General features: G+C 33.8%; 3 protein-coding genes across 8 annotated transcripts; all 3 read right to left on the bottom strand.

Annotated features, from left to right (window-relative positions):
* Nucleotides 1-5,316: 5,316 nt before the first annotated feature.
* LOC111382812 (heavy metal-associated isoprenylated plant protein 21-like) lies at nt 5,317-6,460 on the bottom strand. Of its 2 annotated transcripts, none has more exons than XM_023006850.1 (3): nt 6,347-6,460; nt 6,046-6,193; nt 5,317-5,734 (listed from the first exon to the last, which is right to left on the bottom strand). In XM_023006850.1, the coding sequence occupies exons 1-3, from the start codon at nt 6,419-6,421 to the stop codon at nt 5,442-5,444; spliced, it is 516 nt and encodes a 171-aa protein (XP_022862618.1). In that variant the 5' UTR covers nt 6,422-6,460; the 3' UTR covers nt 5,317-5,441. The 2 variants fall into 2 exon arrangements, with proteins under 2 accessions (XP_022862618.1, XP_022862620.1); XM_023006852.1 differs by having other exon boundaries at nt 6,118-6,193; nt 6,347-6,457.
* A 1,433-nt stretch (nt 6,461-7,893) lies between these two features.
* Nucleotides 7,894-15,494, bottom strand: LOC111382795 (methionyl-tRNA formyltransferase). Of its 5 annotated transcripts, none has more exons than XM_023006832.1 (13): nt 15,328-15,492; nt 15,195-15,257; nt 14,176-14,310; nt 13,815-13,917; nt 12,838-12,908; nt 12,640-12,744; nt 12,446-12,502; nt 12,301-12,334; nt 10,412-10,512; nt 9,080-9,139; nt 8,816-9,019; nt 8,572-8,698; nt 7,894-8,214 (listed from the first exon to the last, which is right to left on the bottom strand). In XM_023006832.1, the coding sequence occupies exons 1-12, from the start codon at nt 15,457-15,459 to the stop codon at nt 8,609-8,611; spliced, it is 1,155 nt and encodes a 384-aa protein (XP_022862600.1). In that variant the 5' UTR covers nt 15,460-15,492; the 3' UTR covers nt 7,894-8,214; nt 8,572-8,608. The 5 variants fall into 5 exon arrangements, with proteins under 5 accessions (XP_022862600.1, XP_022862597.1, XP_022862599.1 ...); XM_023006829.1 differs by having other exon boundaries at nt 7,894-8,253; nt 15,328-15,491; XM_023006831.1 differs by having other exon boundaries at nt 7,894-8,199; nt 15,328-15,491.
* Nucleotides 15,495-16,464: 970 nt separating this feature from the next.
* On the bottom strand, nt 16,465-21,671 carry LOC111382790. Its single transcript, XM_023006826.1, has 9 exons — nt 21,500-21,671; nt 20,221-20,351; nt 20,058-20,115; nt 19,819-19,953; nt 19,125-19,727; nt 18,908-19,051; nt 18,710-18,838; nt 17,869-17,910; nt 16,465-17,410 (listed from the first exon to the last, which is right to left on the bottom strand). Exons 1-9 carry the CDS (start codon nt 21,506-21,508, stop codon nt 16,796-16,798), a joined length of 1,866 nt encoding a protein of 621 aa, XP_022862594.1. The 5' UTR covers nt 21,509-21,671; the 3' UTR covers nt 16,465-16,795.
* Nucleotides 21,672-23,648: the final 1,977 nt, after the last annotated feature.

Below are 23,648 nucleotides of genomic sequence, written 5' to 3'. Positions count from 1 at the left end.
AATTGAAACCAAAAAACTTGATAAGAACGAATTCGAAGGCTTAAACACGATATTGTTGTCCTCAAACGATATTTGCCCACTTCCAAATGTAATGAGATGCTTAAGAGTATTCCGGTTAACGGTTTGAAGAATTATAACAAGTCTTGATATAGAAAAAACTAAAGCACAAAGAATTTTCTGCCAAAACTTGAAGAACACAGTGAAGAAGATATGCATATGAATGTAAACCAGGATTTGATTATTTGTGAAACAAACTATGGATTGCAAGATGTTTTTCTAACATCTTTCGTTGATCATTCATGGTCTATTTATAGACCTCAATCAATATACACGAATTGGTGTCAAAACTGTGCTGAAAAGTTACAAGAAACATCCCAAAAGCCGCCAAAATTCAAACAAAAACGACCTCTAATGATCACTAACTTACCACCATGCAACCGTCGCTGGTTTATACCAAAACCGGCCTCCAAGTTTTGGACCATGCCCATGCGAATGCATGGCCAAATAGTCCATGCAGTCACATGGGCTTATGTTGCAGCCACCAATCTCATTTTTCATTCCATACTCGATTTGTTAGTTTTGAACAACCATATCTCAACACAAATTTCCCTTGAATGATATTAATATTGTTTAATTATCATTAAAAACAACATTAACACAACCTAAAAACAAAACATTATAGTTAATAGAGAATGTTTTGCACCGATGCAATATTATTTATATTTTAATTTGTTGTTTAATTATCTTTTGATAAAGAAAATAAAGAATAAGTAACTTGTATCACTATTTTCATGTTAAATATAAATACATATAAAATTGGTTGATGGTCATAGAATTATAATCTATGTCATCTATTTTTATCTTAATTTTTTTTTTTCAAGTTTCTCACATCACAAAAGCAATTATGTACACTTAGAGAACGTGATTTAACTTTTTTCCTCTTCTAGAACTTAAATTGACACGATTATAATGATATATTAAATATTTTAAAATAAAAGTTTGGATCATTTGTACTTTTTCCAAAGGTTAGGAACCTAGATGCAATTTTTCCTAATTAAAATTAAGGGCATATTGGCCTTTTTATATATATAAAAGTAAGGATCAAGTTCTCACCAAAACACATATATTAGGGATATCGGTGCCAAGAAATAAATGTTAGGAACCATTTGCATACTAAAGGCAGGTTAGGGACTCATTTGGGGCAATTTCGCATAAAATTTCGAGCAGTTAAATTTAAATCTCATACACGTTTAGGGCGTAATATTATTTAGGGACATGCCCCTGTTTTTCTAGCAAATTTCTATTATTTAATACAATAATTATTACATATGTCCTAAAGATACGCTACTAACATAAATATTTCTGTATTTATGTTTGTGTCCCATTATCTGAAAATTCATTTTTTTGTCAAATTTATTTTGAACGGCACATTCTCCCAATAAAATAATTTATATATAAATTTAAAATTTTTTTACTACTTTTTAATCACACATTCTTCAAAAATTTAATATTACAAAACTATTTTTTTAGAAAGAATAATGACGCTCATACAAGGCTTAATATTTCTGTAATGCACGATGGAAAATCCTCATGTTTATTAACTTTCTCGGACTATGATGTTTTAGAAAATGAAAATTAAATGGGTGTTTGATTAGCTTTATTTTTTATGAAAATGTCATTTTCACCCAAATTCCTATTTTTGGGGTGTTTGATTGACAAATTTTTTCATGAATAATATTTTTCAACTTTTGATCACAAAATTTTTTTCAAAAACAAGGAAAATATTTTCCTTAAAGAGAGATGATTTTTATTTTTCAGGTAATTCACTCTCTTTCTCTATCTTATTTATCCACTCTCTCATTTACCCTTCAACAAAAAATGAACATGTATAATATTTTCTAAATAAAAAACTAAATTAATCAAACACATTTAATTACTAATTTCCATACAAATAAGTTCCAGGTAATTGAATTGCCTAGAATTTATTTTCTTTCCTTGCAAATTCCATACTTACAATCGAACGCAATTATTTTTTATATGTAATCAAAATATTTCTAATTATCTCATTTATATATGGTATGAGACTAATAAATTTGATAATTAAAATAGTACTTAAAGTTAAAACATCGACAAAACAAAACATAGCAAAGAAAATAGAACACTTATTTTTCACTGCTACATGTTTGCATATTGCTAGTAGGATATTTTTTTTGGGAGTTGGCATCATCATTTCTCAATTTTCTTTGAAACCATTAAAGGCGGAATAACTAATGAATTATAATTATATTTTCCTATCATCAATGTTTTTTTGTTGGTTGGTTTCATTACTGTAAAGTGGCCCTAAAATTGACACATTTCGAAATGTATAATCTTTTTTGAATCATTAGATAGAACAACTTTATGTTGTAAAAGTTAATAATTTTGTGTACATTATAGATCCCAATGTAACCATTATCATGATGCAGCTTTTAAGTTGATTAAGTAATTTAAATCCAAGAAGCGGCGGTGCTTCACAAAATAATGAAGTTTCTTTGACTTATTGCTCCCTGAAATTGTTAGTGGATATAAAATAGATTAAAAGGCACATATCAAATTTGGGAAATTTATAATATTTTATAACAAGCGGATTTCTATTTGTATGTCGAATTTCAAACACTTTGTTACAAATTCTCGCGTGCTCTAATTATTTAAGTTATAAGTTGAATCTCGTCTCGTCTAAATTTATTTTTGAGAGTATCTTGGGGGGGAAAAAAAAGAAAAGAAACCCTTATCAGATGGATATAAATACAAGAGTTTTTCAAGACAATCGTACTACTCTACTGTAATAATGTCTCTTTATATTGATCGTGACTCTAGTAAAAGATAACATATTCATTAAAATTTAATATGGATCCCTACCAATTTGTTAAATGATTTTGAATGTGTGTGTGTGTAAAGGCTTCTGTTATGCAGAAGAGAAAATAGGTAATGAAAAAAATAAGAACAAGAACATACAAATTTACGTAAAATCTTAGATAAAAAAAAATTTAAGGACAGAGAGGAGAAAATCGACTATATTAAAAAAAGGTTGAACCCCAACCTTGAGGGCCCACATCGCTCCGCCCCAAGAGCTTTGTAAGGGAGGTAAATCGCGAGATGTGCTCCTACAAGCCAGGGAACAAGAACTGTCTGTACACTGCGCTTACAAGAAGTCAAATTTCATGCCTAAGGAATCGAACTCCCACACTGCTGCTGCTAGTAAGGCGTGAGATAACCTTACTCCTATCCTTTGCACCACTGGACTATGCCCCGGGGGGCGAAAATAAACTATATTAAAGATGTATGTATGTGTGCGCGTGGGAAAATAATAAAACGCCTAATTCCACAGTCTACCACTGACCCCTAAAAAATTCTCATAATTGTACTTTTACCATATATGTCGCATTGCGAATTTTTGGGTTCGGACTAAACAAAATTTGAATCACCGTAATGCGTCTTACATACGAAAAAACATGACTAATGACCTCTAAATCGGCTTCTAATAATTATTTTATATCAGTAAATAGAATATGAATTCTTTCAAGAAAATCTGTATCGAAGAGGCTAGATATTATCTTCCAAAGCTAGTTTATATAAATAATATTTAAGATTTAGGATAAGATCTTGGATCCAAATGAGTGTTGCTTTCTAATTATACCAACATTTTTATTATATGCTGGCTTACATCATTCCATTCTGATTAAAGCCAGAATTTGAGGAAAACATTAAAAAGGAAATTTGACAAACCGCCGATGAAACTGCAAGGGAAATTGTCATGCATAATTCAATAATTGTCAATCGGAAAAATTTAGAAATTTTGGAACTCCTATGTTGGAATGAGCTGTACATAAAATAATTATTATCGAAGATAGAAAATTTTACTTGCGTCTTTCAAAAGCTCTATTTTGATAATTTGAAAAATGTAACACCATACCAACTTAATATTGCTTCACATATTTAGGTGATGCCTAAATATTTGACAACTAGCTACTAATTCTTCAAGTGCTTCTTATAAATCAAAAAATAATCTCTCGTGCTCGGTTTGAGTAGTTCCAATATTTGAAAAAGAGTACTTAGATAGAGTACTTAGATTTATTTTACAATTGAAAATGTACATTTTTACGTCTACTACTTTCAGCTAATTGTAGATTTTCATTGATAAAATATGTTCTTTAAATCTTATTGTTAAATCCTCATTCGTCTAAAAGTTTAAATTACTACAAAAACAACACATCTATTTATTTAAATTTAGTATTCATCATAATGATCATTCACATATACGTCAGACTCAATTTTTCATCAAAAGCTAAATATGTGCATATTTCCAAACTTGTGCATTTTTCATCAAAAGTTTATACGTTAGAATGAAATATATTTGTTCAAAGGGAAGAACAAGTTCTAAATACTTAAACAAGTTCTGTTAGTGTAAATGGTAATCTCTTTAATCCCATCTTTAAGGGAAGAACAAGAATCATATTCTATTGCAACAACTTAAAAAATTTTAGTATCTTCATTTTGAATTCCCTCTTTGCTATATTTGAAAAAGTAATGCCAAACATAGGGTCGTGTGCTCAATTAATCATAGATACAATAATTCATACAACTCCTATTTGGCGAGGATTAAAATCAAGTTTTTAGTAGAGATTTCGATAAAAATTGATAAACATATGTAAATAAAATTATTTGTTGAAACTGATTTAGATTAAAATTTATATTTTAATTCCTAACAAACACTCACCTAATGTTAGGGTTTTAAAAACGTAATTAGTTAGTCACTCAAGAGTAAAGTGTAATTCATGTTAGTCACCACACTTCATTTTATTTCAAATTAGTTGCCGATTCATTTCAGTTTAGTCATTTTAAAATATGTAAAGAGTTTCTTTGATGGAATTTATTTGGGAATAATGAGTTATTGAATAGTATTTTTTGAAAAATGCATATTTAAAAAGTAAGGAAATTTTATTGGTTTGTGTGTAAAATATTTTATTGTGAATGTGTGATGGAAAATGATCATATAACAAACAATTTAAATTTTTAAAGGATAACAAACAAGAGCTAAATTTAACGAAGTGATTAAACTGAAAGAAAAACCAAGTTCAGTAACTAATTAAAATAAAGGTTATGCTACATATACATTGAGGTGTCCATAACGATGTCCACCCTTTCACCAATATGGAGGGGGATGAACACTATTATGGACATCATATTATGTATAAGTAACATATTCCCTAAAATAAAATATAGGTCCCTCAATCCTCTAGATTATATAGCACTCGATAGGATTAAGAAAAATAAAAATGTGCAAAACAAACATTGTGTCGGATAATTCATTAGATATACCTCAAATACATATTCGACATGAAAGATGAAAGAAAAAAATAGTCATCTTCTTCGACTCGACTCGAGAATTACATGAACAATCCTCACATAATGTGACAAGCATTGGGATTATCATCACTGAAGAGATATGTGATTGTTTCATCAGATGCATTCGGCACAGGAACAGCTTGTGCAACGTTTCTTACAAAACCAGATGGTGCTCTTTTGTCATAGGCTTGGGATACGTAAGGATATTGAACAAGATTGTAAGGGATATAAGGCCAGAATTCAGCTCTTTTTCCTGTGCTCTTCACTCTTTTTAACACCTTGTTTGGATCAACATAGCCACTCACCGTAACTCGGTGTTGCTTCCGTCTAACTTCCACGTTTGTCACACCTAAAAAACATATATAATTAAGAAGGTGCGAGCAAGAAATAGTATATTGTATGAGATCGTAAAGGAAGTGCATGTGTGGCACAATATGAGATTGTACTCGATACTACAATAAACTAAATTTGATGTTGGTTAGAGAGTCGAATAGGCCGAAAAAAAGAGTTCGGGTGGGGTTGGATGACATATATCTTGCTTGATCCAACCATCATTAATAGAGACTGGACATATATGAAACTGGATATCAACCCTTCCTTTCAAAATAAGCAAGTTTCAAATCAAATGCTTTAAAACCCTAATTTTAAAATGATACAAACCTTCAGAGTAATTGAGAGAAAAAAGCTTCAAGAAGTGAAGAACATGCATGTAGAGTAAGATGATAAAACCACCTTTCATGTTTTTGACAGCATTCTTGACTCTTCTCTCACATCCATCACAATCCATTTTCACTTTGATCTCAACTGTCTGAGAAATTAAGAGAAAAGCAAACAAAAATAAGGGAAAATCATAATAATCAACTCGAGCAAATTTAACACAAACAGACCCACATGGGTGTGTGTGTGTACTTAGACAGCAAGTGATACAAAAGTGTTGGTGCAGGTTGTATGTAATGAGTACCTGTAATGGCTTCCTTTTCCTTCTTCCAGTGCTGGTGACAGTGCAAAAGTTTGAGAGATAGTCAAGAGCACCCATTTTTCTGCTAATTACCTTTGGCACAAAGAAAAGAAGCTAAGCACAACTCCCTATTTATTACATAGTTGTGGAGTGAGAACCCCACAAGGATTACTCAAGTAGTTTTTGATTGTGGGGAACTTAATTTTACTATACAATTTTTTTTTTTCTTCATTGTAGATCATCTCAAAATATTTAATTAAGCATTGTACATGTATTAGGTCACTTTAATATTCTTATCATATATAAAGTTTTTCCTTTTCTTTTCTTTTCTTTTTGTTTTGGTGAAGGAGACGTTTTTGTATAGAGAATCGGGTGAAAAATCTTTTAATCTCCTTTTATTATAGTAAAAATTTTTGGGACGACTAGTGAACGTAATTCTCTTACAGAGGGATAACCATTTTGAATATGCGTGTTTGCTCTGAGTGAATGCATGTTGGTGATTACTGTTTAATCATTAAGATAATATGTAGTCGACTCTAAATTGATTGATAATAAAATTTGATTTTGACTGCGAGCGCTCTTTAAAAACATGCTGTGACCAGAAAATAGTGTGAAGTAGCAGTATTTGTTTTAATATGCTAATGTGCCTGGAAATCATGAGTGGATAACAATACTTTTGAATTTCTTGATTTATTTATGTTGATATATTAATCAGAAAAATGTTGTAAAGTGCTTTTGTGTTTGCTTTCATTTTCGTTCGTTGAGTAGCATTTGCTTTTTCGGTTATAATTAGATGATGCCACAATAATTGCTTCTCTATTGCTTGATTCCACATCTAAATTTAAGTCCCGTTTGGCAAGAAAACTTCCTACACGTTTCCCACCGCAGAGGGGGGGGGTGGTTAACGACCATTCTTTCACCATTTGGGATGTTAATTTACCTACTAAAATACATGGCCTTTGCTTCGACTTTTGCTTTCTGTAAAATAATTTTGACACAAACTACCATAATTTTTGTTTAAAAACTAATTTTTAAAAGTACTTATATTTCAAAAGTACTTTTAGAGAAAGTCACATTGAACCAACTTCCTCTAAATGCTATCATAATGAGTAAAAACACTTTCATAAAATTAGCCAAACATGTCCCACAGTTGTTTTTGAATTTCAAAAACTCCCTTCTAACTTTTCAAAAACTACGCCAAAATGGCTCTAAGTGAATGTCATTCAGTTCTCAATTTCTTTTAATTGTGGTTCAATTTTTAAATAAAAGAGCGTGCAATAGAAATTTGGTCAGACCGTAATTTTTGAAGTTTAGAATATTTTTTATCGGATTATTTAGTGTTGATGTGGTGCCACTCCGATCTTATTCCTCCAATATTCAACTTCTTTGTTGACTACCAAGTACAGAAAAGCTTTTTTTCTGGCTAGCTTTTTTAGACCGTGTGAGCCATCCATGGCTGGGCCATGCAATGAACAACATCCTGTCACAGCTCAAAAGTAGTAAAGTACAACTTGTGCATGGTCTAGTGAAAGTTAAATTTACTTGATAAGTAAATAAATCGATAATAAGTTACTTAAATAAAAACATTTTCCAGGCAAAGAAACAAATATAAACAAGCCAATGTTGGCTAGTCTGCTTTCAGCAACCATACATATCTTCACCTCCTTTTATCATAGAAGAATAAGTGTGTAATATTTTCTCAGTTTTACATAAAACAAGTAATAAAAGAAAACCAAGTTGTGAACCATTTCAAGAATGTTCTGTTTCGATACCTCCATTTAACTGGAAAGAACACCAAGTGAAAAATAATCATCAGATGATGGCGCTTGTGTCTCCAAGGTGTTCGTCACGGGTGGCTACAAGCATTTAAACTTTTGTAAAGTCAGCTCGGATAAGTGGCTGGAAAATGCCTGCCCAAACAAGCAGGAATGCATTCTAGTATGATCTCAGTAGAATAAATTAGGTGAAAAGAAGATAATAGCATCCCGTGGTTGCTAAGAATCTAGAGTTTCAATGGATCTTCTAGTACATTTAGCAATAAACAAAGAGGAGTCGCAAAAATAAAAGGATTCATTTAGCTGATTCCAAATTTATCAGGAACAAGACTTGTTATTAGTAGTAGTACTAGTAGTAGTAGTAGTTAAGAGAAGTAATATCGGAAAACTGAAAATTTGAAGCAATTCAAACACAGATGTGGAAAGAGATTGAGAAAGAAGGATTCTTCTTACCTAGTTTAGCATCAGTTTGTTGAAGCAATGTCAGTGATTACAACTTCTTTAGTTTTTGACCTCTCAAACCATTCCAAAATGCCGTTGCATTCACAACTTTTTTACCTGGAAGCTGGATTTCCAATACCTGTAGGTGTTACCAGACTGTGTACGTTAAAAACTTGTGCCGAAGCACATCATGGCTCTCAATATTTTATCATGAAAAAAATGCAATATGCACCGAAGAGGAGATAGTCCCACTTGCCTCCAGTGCTGTGCCCCTACCACACGGGAATACCAATGAGCCTTGAGTAAAGAACACATCATCTGCTTCGCCACCCTCAATTTTATTGTTTTGATAAACCCTTGTAGTGATGATTTTCAGCTCTATAATGTTGTGCTGACCACTTCTAGGATCGTGTACTGAAACTTTAGCTCGAGTTCCAGGCCACCCTGCAAATGCACGAACCTGAAAGGTTGTATGTCATAAATCTATTATTGCAGATCAAAATGGGAATGGAAATAATACCTTGTTGTGAAGGACTGTGGCTTCGTCGGTGAAGGACATCCACGACTCTTCTGGAGTTATCTGCAAGAATTAACAAGCAAAAAATGACCAATAAATTGATGAATAGATGATGGAAGGGTTAACTAATCCACCCTTCGCACCAAGTAAAATTTATAAAAAAGTTAAAATAAAATTACTAATAATTTGAGCCCATAGAAGCAACTTAGTAGACACGAGTATATACGATGTTTAACCATAGTTACAGTACATTGATTCAAAACATCAACTAAATCTGAGGAAAGTGCAACTGGTGGAGACCAGTTTCCATAAGTGTCAATCAACCTAGGGTTTTTCTTACATCAGTGATAGAATCGGGGACCAGGCAACAGTAAACATTGAACCTTCAACATAATCTGTTGAGAAAAACCAATCAGCTACTACAAAGGTTACAGGTTTAGAGGGAATGTGATGGCCATTGAAGTCCCATTGAACTTTGAAGTGTGTATTGGAAGATATTTAGACAATGGAGTCATCCAGATAACTATATTGACAGAACAAGCAACTAATTTGGGGTGCCTTTGGAAACCAAATGGAATAGAAGAATCGTTGCTGATTTAGAAGTTCAGGTACGGTTTAGGGTAAGCTACAAAATATCCAGTGCATTCATTTATTTAGATGTCAGCTCATTTAGTTCTGAGTTTATCTCCTACACGATTCTTCATGTTGGATGTTCATTGAATGTTATACAGTACACTTCCTGGAATATTCCACAATTAGCGTGGAATGTAACTTCCTCAACCTCAATGGAGATTGAGAGTCTGCAATTTTCATAGAGAAAGGAGTGCATTAGATATGTGGGGATTTTCCCATGGCTTGGGATCCAATAACCCAAATTCAAAGGACACTGGTGAAAGTATCCACCCTCCAAATGCACTACTTTTCTCAAAACTTCGCTTAGAAATCTCTGAATAATACCTGTTTACATCAGAAACTACAGTGTGCCCAAATAAGTAATCATGAATTCACATTGAATCTTCCAGTAACTCAGAATAAAATGGAATCAAGGTGTACACAAGTCCAACACCTCAACCAAGACATATCTCAAAAATGTATGGGCTGATGTCAACAGATATGATTAAATAACTGTTAAGGAATAAATCCTACATCGAATAAAGATGAAACCATTAACCAACATATAAGGATTTGGGTTCAAATCTTCTCGCCGCCTATTTATTAAAAAACGTACACATGTAAGGATTTAATGTGAGAAATAGAATGTGATTCTTTTATATCTTATATTTATTTGGCATTATGTAACTACTTAAGCTTTTGGATCAAAGATAAAGAGCGTACCTTGGGAGCCAATGTAGCTTTAGAGTCATCTTGTACTTGTGCTTTTGATCTAGCTGAACCATCAAGTATTGAAGGAAGCTCATGGATCAAGAGTTTGGATCCTACACTTATTAACATCAAAATTAAGAAAAATAGTTGACTATCAACATACAACTTTGCATATTAATGAGCAAAATTGATTTTTTTATTAACTTCTACAAGAATAGAAAAGACTAAAGTCAGTAATTGAACATACACCAATATTTACAAAAATTCAAAACTTCTTCAATCTAGAAACATTAACTTAAGCAAAAATTCAGCCATCTGTAACCAGAGTGAATATAGGATGCTCATAATTTGTAACTGTTAGATGCTCACTCATAGTAAAATGCTAATGAATTAAGATGAGAATACCCCTTGCGTATATAAAGATTTAGATTCATGAATTCAGCATCAGACTTAAGTATAACATGGCCTCATACATGGCCCAGACCTGCCCAAGGCCAAACTGTTTTTTTAGTGAAAAAGTTATTTTTTTTCATGGAATCTTTTTTCTACGTATCATCCCAATATAAATTTATTTTTCGTCCTACATGGCTCTGTCCCTGGCCTCATAGAAATTTATGTAAATAAAAGAGCTGTTTGAATAATCGATTTGCATTTGAAAAGTAATCCCATGAATCAAGGGTTTTTGAAAACTGGCTTCTAAATATAGTGTAACCTCTATAAATTAATAATGTTGGGACCGTGCAAAGTTATCAATTTATTAATAAAATGCATTCATGATTTAATACACACACATTGAACCAACTAAATATAAATTGTAATCTACTAATTTAATAAGTCAAATAAGCATTAATAAACTAAAGATACATTAATTAAGTAAAAACTTAAAATCATTGTATTCGCCTATTTAATTAAATAAAATTCATTATTTATTGTATTCATAAAATCAAATGATTCAGCATATTAGATTAAAGATAAACTCTATTTAAATAAACACAATCTTTTTGTGTACTTCCTAACACAACTTGACAATCTACAATAGCTTCTCCTTTGGAAGGTGCTCCAAACAGCAGATGAAATGCATAAAGAATTATGTGAGCATAGCAACGAGTATCCAACATGCACTATAAAAAGGAATTACAGCGATGACCTTTGAAAAAATTCAACAGTATTTATTTTCCTTTTTCTTTTTCAATTTTTTGTTTGTCTTTTTTTAGAGTTTTTGCGGGGCGAATATTAACTTGAAGGCTAGTGGCATGGCACTCCTTTCAGATCTCCTTCCTTAGTCTTCGATCTTGGGCATAAGTTATTTAAGGTACAATATCAACACTCACCCATTCGTTTATCTCTCGGCTCATGTAGAAAGAGGTGGTTATACTAAGCGACGCAAAACGTCAAAATTTCCAAAGTACAAGAGTTTTTGTTTGTTTACATAGAGTTTATTTTTAATCTGATACGTTGAATAATTAGATTTAATGAATACAATAACAATGAATTTTATTTAATTAAATAGGTGAGTACAATATTTTAATTTTGTTGTTAATTTAATGTATTTTAGTTGATTAATGCTCGTTTAATTGATTATATTAGTTGAATCCAATTAGTATTTGGTTGGTTAAATGTGTGTATTGAATCATAAATACACTCTATAAATTATTATCTTTTGATTAATAGATTTTGCATGTCCCAACATTATAATTTATAGAGGTTAATATAGGTAACCGCCCAAATCTTGCAAGAGCACTCATGTGCAATTATTAATTAGCTAAGCACAGCACAAAGTTCCGTTGTGCAGTCAAGCCATACAAAATAAAACAGAGATGATTAAAATGCTCTTAACTAAAAGAATAAAACTGTACACTAATGCAAAAGTTAAAAGAGGATAAGAAAACAGTAAAATGAACCTCGAGCAAACAGTAACTCAAGTAAGTCAGGTGCCTGCAAAAGTTTCACCCAGAGCTTAGTCAGAAATACTAGTGTAATCCAACAAATGCAGGTAAAAATTAAGCAATATATTAAATACAACGCTAACTGTTAGATTATATTAACTGGAATATTAATGGGATTGCCGCGCCAGGTATTAACTGAGCACCAACGGACATCTCCCTAATTTCCATTTCAAACCCTTGTCAGTCTAGAATAATAGGTAATGTGAGCTTCTTGACTATGAAGCCTATGTGAGATAACGCATGCATGAAGGGGAAAAAAAAAAAAAGCAAAAAAATAATACACGCTGTAAATACCTTTATTTGATCATCAATTTCAACTTTTTCATAAGAAATAACAGGACCAGCATCCAGTTGGCGCACCGTATAGGCTAATGATACTCCTGTTTCTGTCACACCGTCCTGTTCAAAAAAATTCATACTCTGAATGTTAGAAACTAATGAATTCAATAAGTGAAGATACAAACAATATCTTATGCTAGAAGGAGTATGAACCTGTAGAGCTCTCTGAACAGGTGCGGCACCACGATAGAGAGGGAGCAAACTTGGGTGTATGTTGACTGTGCCTGCAAGATTCCACCCAAATTTGAAATAGCTTATTCCAGCCTCTGAGCTAGAATGGGCTTGATTATCATATCAGCCTATCAACCAATATAGTTGTAAATCACATGACAGTGAACCACTCCAACCTTTACATTAAGAGGAACAAAATTCTATCTTTAAATTAGGCTCATCTTCCTAGTTTCTACAACTAATTATAGTACCGCAATCTAATGCATGTTATACTTGCTCTAAGTCTCTGAAGAGTAATATCACCAACATGATTATTAGTAGACAAATAGTGGTTGGAGAGATATCAAATCACATATATTAACTAAATTTTGTAATAACTGTTAGGGTAAACATAATGAGACTTGACAGTTACAGTAGAGGTACATATAACATGGAAAAGCCAGCATTCTTTCTTCGTTAGTTTGAGATTTTACCATAGCAATCTAACATACCCCAAAATAAAAGAAGCTACCATCAATACTAGATTTCAATGATTAAAACAACATATTATGGAAAAACCATCATTCACAAAGCCAATTAATGCCCACATCAGTCTAGACAGAAGAGACACAAATCATCTCAACAATGGTGAACAGAAGGACAAGTTTGTCTTCTGTCCAGCAGTAATCATCAAAGGTGTCTAAGACCATATTTGAAGAATTGGCAGGTCACTGATGAATTGTGATACAATGTAAAAGTTCTCGCACTTCAGCATCATATCTCTGAGATTCTACCTCTCTCATAAGGAAGAGATATGAAGTATGGAACAATGTGGTTTGAACAACAATGCTGGACATAAAGAACTCCTCTACTATGATACCTCCAATTGTGTGACTACTGGGTTAAATAACTTCCCATATAAATATGAGAACAAATACCAGCAATTTCAAGATTGAAAGAATTAAAATCTTTGGACTGACCCATTGATGGAATCTTCAGGAATTTCGTGGGTAAAATATTCCCATATGCAGCAGTGATACAAAGTTCAGGCTCCAAAGCTTTAAAGTCTGACAGGAATGCTTCCTGCATGGTTGCCCCCCATGAATTATGTATAAGAAATCAAAATTAGTGGAGTCAAATTCATACCTTGAAATTTGTATTTTTTAAGACAGAACCTCCAAATTAAGTTGACTGAGTCACTCCTATAAGTAATGACTCTCCATTATGCACATGTAGTGAATAGTGATGAGACAATAGTGCAATGAAGTAGTGAAAGTAAGGACTAGAAGTTGTAAAGGGCTAGAAAAATGACATAAGAACTACTCGAGGACCATGGTCTACCTCACCAGCTTTTACAGGTGTCAAGATCAAATCAAGTGGAAAACCTTTGTCCATAGCATGCTGTGCAACGGGAGAAGGCAACACTTTTCTGCCTCGATTTCTTTCTGAAGGCGGCTGGGTAACAATTGCAGCAACCTGAACCGTATAGGTTAGCAACCATTGTCATGACCTCTTACTACTTACCTTGGAGAAAAATAGAGTTCTTAGGTAGATAAGATTTTCTTAAAATTAAGCATCTACACTGAAATTTGCACCATACGAGAATACTTATTTATGTTCTATATGATATGCATGGGTTAAAAATGATATGCATGTAGTGCATCAGAGAGAGCAAAAGGAGAGAGTAGTGAAAGGAGAAATTTGAAGTCAAAGTATATGTAGATCTATATCTCTTTTCTGCAGACAAATAAAGACTTTTCAACACAGCTTGAACTACCTATTGAAATTAGTTCTGGTCATCAAGGCATAAGCAGTCCAAAAAGAAAAAAAGGTAACGGCAATTGTTTGATTGCTGCAATTGAATAGATTATTTCAGAGCACAACAATTTACTTCTCATTGCTACATCTAATCCAATGATTTACTCTCATCTGCACATTCCCCAACTATCTAGACCAAAATGGAGCAAATGTGTCCACATTTGAAGTTAATTCTTCACTGCCACAGAAAATTATATTGCTATTACAATACATAAGAGCAAGTTTGGCTAAGCCTAAAAAATTGAAGTTACTCATAACTTCAAAGTAATTTTGGTAGCCCCAAACAGATTTTGATAACTTCCTTTTTTCTCATTTTTAAGGAAAAGGTGACATTTTTTCCTGAAAGTAACACTTACCTATCAAAATAAGAGCGAACACTTACCTATCAAAATAAGAGCGAACTTATTATTTGCTTTTAGTTTTATGTAAATTTACCTAAATAATCTTTTTTAAGCTTAGCCAAGCATGCTCACAATTGAAACTTTGGGCGCCCGAATATAACAAATAGTAAGAGAAATTAAACAATGTGCTGAATTTAGTACCTTGAATAATGAATCTGGAGCAGAAGAGGCATTGAACAGAGCATCAAGAACTGAGGCAGAAACCTGGAAATTGTCCATTCCAGTTACTTAAAAACAGTATTTGTGCATTAACAAAGCGCGAGCGCGTGTATACCTGAGGGGATCCCAAAAATACGAGACGCTTCTTTCGCGAAGTGAGATTTGGAGAATAAGCAGCCGTAGAAGGAGAAGAATTGACGGATGTGAAGCAGCAGAAACGCCGGAGAATTTGAGAAGACGATAGCATTGTTCAATGCAAAGTGACTGGCTGGGTGAAACAGATGAAATCTCGGAATTAAATACTGTGAAGGGCTTGAAATATTTTTTATGTTCAAAACGACCCCTAAAGTTTTCCAAAATTGTGATTTTCGACCCCATAGTCCATAGAGTAATCTACTCTCGGTCTCGGATCTACCTACCTAATTGAATTTTGATTTAGTATCAAAGATTCAAAATTATTATTCTTATAATCTCCATATTAACTTATCAATTAAAAGAATTTATATATATTCGCATGAATTGATTATTTACATTCATAATCAAAAAGCACTATAAATAGCATATAATCCTTGCAATTAGGCCTTTATGTTGATTCTTTAAGCCACTCATTCTTGGACTTGACAAGATCAATTAAAAAAAAAAAAATAGTTCTAAGTAGAGGTATGATCAAATTATAAGTTCGGCTCACTTGTACACCTCTATTCTTGTGAATAGCACTCTTTGGTCTTTCTTACAACATTAAGTGGGTCCTATTATTACGATTAGGACGTGCACGATAGTTCTAATACTCATACATGTCAACCAAAAACTCGTGACATGAACCCCACATTACTGTAAAAATAAGTAATTTTGATTTAACAAGTAATGTTTTTTGGTTATTTAATTTGCAATAACTATATTATTGTGCCAAATGTACATTATAAATTACAAATTTATTTACCAACGAATGATATGACAAGATATAATTGAGTCAAAATTTGATCAACCAACTATAAAATAAACGATTGTGCTAAATATATATCACCACTCACAAATTTGTTTACCAACAGATGATTTCCTACCTTCTTTTTGATATATCATCAATCCATAAAAGATTATGTAAATAATGATATTGTAAATGATAATATACAAATAGCATTATTCATATATTTTACTTGCACATAACCAGATCATATTCATATCCATACATGTTCTAAAATAAAAGACTTCAAGAGAAGTTTAATTTACTTTTAAGCTTGCCAAACACAGAGTATTTACTAAGATAATATAGAATTTATATTGCAACAATTGCGAAGATAGTCAAAATACTTTGGCCATACAAGCTTTTTTATCAGTGATCTTTAAAATCACCAAAAAAAAAAAAAAAAAAAAAAAAAAAAAAAAAAAAAAAAAAAAAAAAAAAAAAAAAAAAAAAAACAATTCACGTTAAAATACCCTTCTTCTCCAGTGAATTGTTACTCTTCTGAATATTCAGTATGCATTAGAGCCCTTAAATCACCCGCACCACCTTTCAAACTTGGATAGGAGTGCACATAGCAAGTAAATACATTTCCTAAAAGGGAGAGACGACGAGCTCCTCCAGATCAATCGGCTCCTAAATCTGTCGAGTTCCATATGCAAACCTCCAGATCTAACGATCCAGTCGAATTGATAAAACCATATGGCACCAGAAGGAAATCCACAGGAGGAGATCCTTCAACTCGACCGGGGTAATTATTAGTATACGACTTCAATCTGAGACAGCTATCTCCTCTTTCAGACACGAGATCATATAAAAACTGTTCTTTTGACGAACTCGGGCTGATGCAAGTTATCATGACTGTATGCCCAATACTCTCCGTTCCTTTGTTGAGAAGAAAGAGAATACCATCTTTTTCTGCTTGTAGAACAAGGCTAGATTCGTTCTTGTTTAAGGTAACTGGCAAAGGACTATTATACTCAAATCGCCTCCCAGAATCCCAATGTTTACTGCTGAAGTGCTCTGATAACTGCTTAGACGAGCCAACGAATATGCATTTGCGAATAGGGCAAGCACAGGGAGCCCAGATGCAGATCTCTTCGTGTTCTTTTCTCTTTGTGCAGTCCACAATTTCTATACATCCATACTGAGCATTTCGACATGGTGCTCTAACTGGATCAGCAATTTCAATATCCATAGAGACAGCACAGCCTTCATTTCCACTGATGAGAATATCATCCTAAAGATGTATAATAATTCATCGATGAGCTTAGTACCATTAATAACTACACTAGTTTCAATTATGAAAATACAAAATACACACAAAGGAGATACCAAAAAATATCGTAAGTCATAAAAACGAGATCTGAGAGAGAGGCGTAGCATTTTTTTTATTGCATCATGCATCAAATAACAAATTGACACATGCGTGCCAAGTAAGACGACTAACGGTAGTTCTCACTATGAATAGCATTATTCTTTTATTTTTACTGTTACAGAACATTCTACTTAATCATATAATATGGACTCCAACCATCTTTTTTGTGAAGCTTCATGCATAACATGTGTAAACTTCCCCATGCTTCGTAAATGTGGAAGGTTTCTAGTTATACCATTGTTGACATATTCTGCTTTTTACATGCTGTATGGGAGATAATTTTATAGAATCTAAAAGATGATAATGAAATCAATAGTTACCTCTGCCGTAATGATACCCCCTTCAAGATGATCTTCACCATCCTGCAATGTAAACATACAGAGTAACCAACATTTCTAATAAAGAAGAAAACTGGTAGAAGAAAATGATAAAATTCGAATTATAGCCGATTATGTCTAGTAAGAACAATGGCAGATGTACCCATTTACTTAGAATTTCTATATTCACCCACCTCCTCTAGTCCAAAAAAATAAAGTTCACGGGAAACAAATCCTACGTTGGTCGTGCCAGGCCTGCTTGGGCTTATTGTTTAAGAAACTTGTATTGAATTTTAAAATGAAAAAAGAAAGACAAAGCTTGCCAAACTTTGGCCACACATTTGGCGCTAGCCTTTCATTGAAGATCTGGAAAGGCCCATATGGGCCTAATATACCTTGATGTGTTGGTACACATCAAAAATAAAACCCAATAGCCAAAATTTCGGCTGTTAGGCTTTCCCAGGAAATGTAGAAACGCCCATGTGGGTGAGCCTTCATGGACCATGGGCCAATGAATGCTGACCCTTCATAAACCGTATACCTTATTGTGCCAGTCTAGGACATGGCTGTGCCTGTACCGAAATTGTGTCGGATGACCAGGTTACACCTCTAATCGGGCTTATCTTGTGAGCCACTCAAAAGCCTGACAACTAATATAAATACAATGTCGAACAAACAGCAATCATTTGTGTTTCTTGCGAGTCACTTTGTAATGAATGTATAAGTTGCTGTATTTAAGTTTGTCTATGGAAACCCCATGCCTAAAGAAGGGTGCACGGAATAGATTTACTCAAATAAACAATCCAATAGCACACTGCAAGAACAGAAGTTTCAATATAAAGACCTGATGCAAATCTTGCTCCAGTTGAGGGCAATACTCATCCCCAGGTAACCTTATTATCAGTGGGTCGCGGTCAGCTTGGGTCCTATAACCCAGTGGTCCCATTCCAAGGCCTCTCTCCTTGCAAACCACCTGCACAGAATACTTAAACTTGGATAATCTGAAAATGTGGTCAGGTTTTGAAGCAAGACAGAATTGTACCTCTCCAGAGCCATAACCACCGAGCTCTCGCTCTTGCTTTTCTCTCTCACTGATTTCTTCCTCACCCCAAGAGGATAAGCATGGAAAAACAGCAGGGGCTAGTTCAGATGGTTCTCCAACGGCAACACTCTCATAGTAAAAGAGCTATAGACAATATAATAGTCAAAGGCAAATAAATTGAGGAAATATAGGGACATTTCCTATCATTAACACTCACCTGGAGAAACAAAAGACAACCACCAACCGCTCGTTGCTTCCCTTGACGAAAGCGGGCTACTTCCCGAACTAGCCGGTCCAGTAAGAATTTTCCCCAGTTATACTGGTGGACAACGTCCATGTTTGTCAAGAAGTGGAGGAAGGACGGACTAACATCCAGTCTTGCTGTGGGGCATAAAAGAGTACCTAATACATAAAGGAGGAAAGATCTTTTGAAATCCTCTCCAGCTTCTGGAACTGATAAACGCTCCTCCAAGAGACGCACCGAGATCCCACGATTTGTCGCATTGTATTTCTTACGCAAATCAGTAATCACATCATCAGGTCCTGAATTCACCACATCCTTCCCACTAGATGCCAATCCCATCACAAGTTCGACATCCTGGGGAGTCAAAGGAATGCGCTCACCACAAATTTCCAAACTGCGCCGGACAGTGTTAAACCTCTCTAGTAACCAAAGACATAAACTTCGGCGCAGAGTTCGGCATCTGAGATTAAGGATGCTTCCAAATCCCATGCTTTTTACAGCATCCTTCTGGTCAGGAGTGAGTCGTTGCAAAACATTGAGCAAACGACCAGGAGAGCACCTTGTAACTAGTTTGGTCTGCATCATACGATTTTCAGTAAATTAAGATTCTAAGGTAGATGAACATCTTCATTCACTAAAGCTAGCAAAAATTAGAACAAGAAAACACCTGTCTTCTCGGCTTAACAACACGAGCAGGGGTAGTGCTCAAGTACTTATCCCACACCTCACGGGCACGATTAGTGTATTTGGCTTTTTCATCGGGGCTCATCAGTTTCCAAGCATCTGAGGCAGCTTTTGTGGCCTGAAATGACAGGTAAATATTTCTGTTGATCTACATTTGTTTAACCATACTTCCTAAATAATAATTATATGGATAATATAAGAAATAAAGAAAAAGATGCTTACGACTTTTAAGCCAGAAGATTCAGGATGCGAAGCAGTGTACTCCTTAATGAATTCTCGACTATAATGTTACCACAAAATGTTACTATGACAAATATAAAACAAGCATATATAAAAACAGCATGTTTTTCGTATTAAATCCTAGTTTATATATATTGAATGTCACCTAAAATGCACCCAAGAGCAAGCTGGACGAGGTGCAGCCTCTTGCTTCCTCTTCTTTTTCCTACTCCTTTCAGACTCACTATGCTCTTGCTCCTTTCTCTTTCCCACCACTATATCTTCTTCACTGGGTACCTAAGATTTCAAAAATAAAACAATGATCACCATACAGTTTACTTATTAAATAAGCAAAGAAAATCAAAACATACGGAATGTATTCCGAACAGATAATTTTCCGACGGTATCAATTTATAATCAGATAAACAGAAATACGAGTCCCACATAATTTTGATAAGGAACCAATAGGAAGTTAGGGACTCGATTTTTTCTAAATGGACAATGACATGTTAATGGGTTCACTACTTCTGCAGCAACAGTTGATGAGATAAGATTTCTACAAAACGCTCCATGGTTGTTGAAGGAGCAGCCATCATTAATAAAGGTGACAATATAGGTGTATTCATGTATGATACATAAAAGAACAAGGACCATGAAAGAGCAAACATACAAAATGCAGCAACCAATTTGCTGCAATTCCAACTTTTCATACTACTTCCATAACTTGAACCCATTATCTTGCAAAGTCTATTTTTCAGCGATTAACTATAAGATGCTCTGTTGATTGGAGAGTATAACCAAGACCTGACACTGAAAAAGCAACAACTGCTGGCCTTTGTTGATCTCTTGCATATTTCAAATGATGTATGTTAAACAACGGCCTCAGTGAATCCCACAACTTTCCGTAACAAGGGACTAAGGCTAATTGACAACATTGACGCTTAGTGTGGCAGTTGAGGCAGTCGTCTTGGACTTCATGATATCATTAAACTTTGCAATCATTTCTAATCACAATACCATGCTACCAAACTTAACCGGAGATTTTCTCCAAGTACCACATCCCAATGAAAGATCAAAAACGTCCTTACATAGCGCATTTTTATCTGAAACTTCCCCGACTCATCGCCAAAGCTATTGCATGCTATACTCGCCAACTACTATTTAACCAATACAGAATTCAAAGACCTTGATCAAATTTAAAAGGCATTTTTCTCTCAAAAAAATCTTAACTTGTCAAAACAATCACAATGCTACAAATACAGCATAACCTGAATCCTGGTTAAAATTATGTTTGTCCAACTTACCCTTCTCATACAAGGATATAATCCAGAAATTCATACGTATTGATATTAAGTACATTTTCTCGGAAATTCATCAATTTCATAGTAAAATATATGGAAATAAACGAAAAGAATTGAAAATGTGCAAGGTGCGAAAGTCGAAACCATTGTCATGAGGATTTGTAGTTGAGATCAGTTGGATGACTCTGTAGCGAAATGAATGTGGGACGCCATTCTCGGCAAATGGAGATAGAATTTTTCTAGTTCTCCGCCATTGATCAAACTTCCCTGTGTGCGCGCTTTCTAGGGTTGTACCTTTGGGAAATTTTTGTTATATTTCTTTTTGGGGTACAAAAATTGGGGGCATACGCGACCGGACCGGTTTAACCGATGCCCCTTTATCCTCACGTGTGAACACGTGAAACTTAGCAATTTCTTTTTCTTTTTTATTTGGTGCAAATTTCTTTTGGAATTGTGTGATTTTACAAAAGTGCTTGGTTTTTAGTTTTTTGGTTGGTTTGGACTAAGAAATGAATATTAAAAAGTGTTATTGGGATGTTAAAAATTGTTGGATATTGGTTAAATAAATCGAAAATTGAAAATCGATTAAAGTGATTTCATATCGACTTCGGCCAAATACTCAAAAGCTCGACTCAATCCGTTTAGGCAAAATTGTTTGCCACTTCGCCGCTTCGGGGCGCACAAAGAGAATTTTGATTTCTCTGCATGTATTGAAGGGTATATTTGGCATTTCGAAAATCAATATCGGATGAATGAGAAATTACGAAAAAGGACGAAAATTAGGTCAAAATATTTGACCGTGCGACCGCATGGTTGGTAAACCGCGCGATCACACGTCAAATTCAATTCCGATTTTTTGAGTAAAACCGTGCGAGGTCGCACGGTTGTCCAGTGAATAGACACATTTTCATAAAGGTGCATTGTTTGGAAAGGGTGCATGGTTTGGCCTCAACCATTTCGTCCACACCCTTTCATGGTTTATAAATAGGACCCTTTGGGTGTCCTATTCCTTACAATTTTGATATGCAAAACATCTCTCATCCTCTCTTCTATCCAAAATCAAAATCATTTCATTTATTTTGATTTTCCTTCATTTCATCCTTGGAGTACATAAGCCTAAATTTGGTTCGTTGTACTTGTGTTTTGGAGTGCTACAAACACAAGTGTAGCCGTTGTATCTTGGGAGTCGATTGTCGAAATCCGTAGGCACCGTTGCGGGGCAAATTCGACTTAAGGACAAAGAGTCCAACTCTTGCCTCGACTTTGTCCCTACTTTCTTCTTCTTGTTGTTTGTGTTTTCTTTGCCGTTACTCTGTCCAATTTTCGGCACGGATTTACAAACCATCATTATACTTATTTTGGCGTTACTATTCACAAAATTCCTCCAAAAAAATAATATACTTTTTGAATGACAATTCAAAATCAATTGAAGTAAATTTGTAACATTGTGATTTAGCCCATTCTTTCACCACTGTTTATTTTCTTATTCTTACGAACTCACAAGCCTAATTAATCTACTCAATCAAAAGTAAAAATAGAATTTAAATTAAGATTTATCGAAAGAAATCAAGACTAATGGAAGTCTTCACAAGAACATTCAAGGTCAAAGTTTTAACTATGAAGAATATATTTATCAATCACTTTTCCTAGAAAATAGAAAGGAAAGAAATAAATTGAGATATTGGTTTTGAAGAAAATTGAGGGAAATCTCTTGTAAAGGCTTTTAATCAAAGATAACATCAATGTCCATTCCACTTATAATATTGTGTTTTGTTCAACAATGTCTTTGAAGTTCTCATGCAAGATTAGTTGTACTCAAAAAGTAAATTTTCTAAAAAAAATTAAGTCTCACATTATATATATCAGTTTGTAACCCTGAGAGGTAATTCAGTGGTCAGATTTTAGATTTGTTCTCCAATGGTCACCAATTCGATTCTCTTTAGATCACTGAGGTGAGTATCCGATTGTAAACTTTAAGACCCCGTAAAATTAGTTGAGGTGCACGTTAACTAGCTCGAACACCCACGATCATCAAAAAAAAAAAAAAAAAAAAAGGGTAAGCTAAACATATGGAGACTTAAAATTAAATTTTTAGTAAATTTTGATAAATGATAATGAAATGTATAATTAAGAAGTTGCGGATGTTATTAAAGCTCCGTTTGTTTTCCATTAATGTAAAAAGGATAATAAAAAATATAATCGTTACGAGCCCCACACAAAAAATAGAAATTCAAATATAGTAGTTTGATGTGATATATAACAGTCATATTTTTCATTTTAATTGTCAAATAAT

The sequence above is a fragment of the Olea europaea genome, unplaced genomic scaffold (assembly GCF_002742605.1).
Source record: "Olea europaea var. sylvestris unplaced genomic scaffold, O_europaea_v1 scaffold256, whole genome shotgun sequence".
NCBI lineage: Eukaryota > Viridiplantae > Streptophyta > Magnoliopsida > Lamiales > Oleaceae > Olea > Olea europaea.
This window is presented reverse-complemented; position numbering and strand designations above follow the sequence as displayed.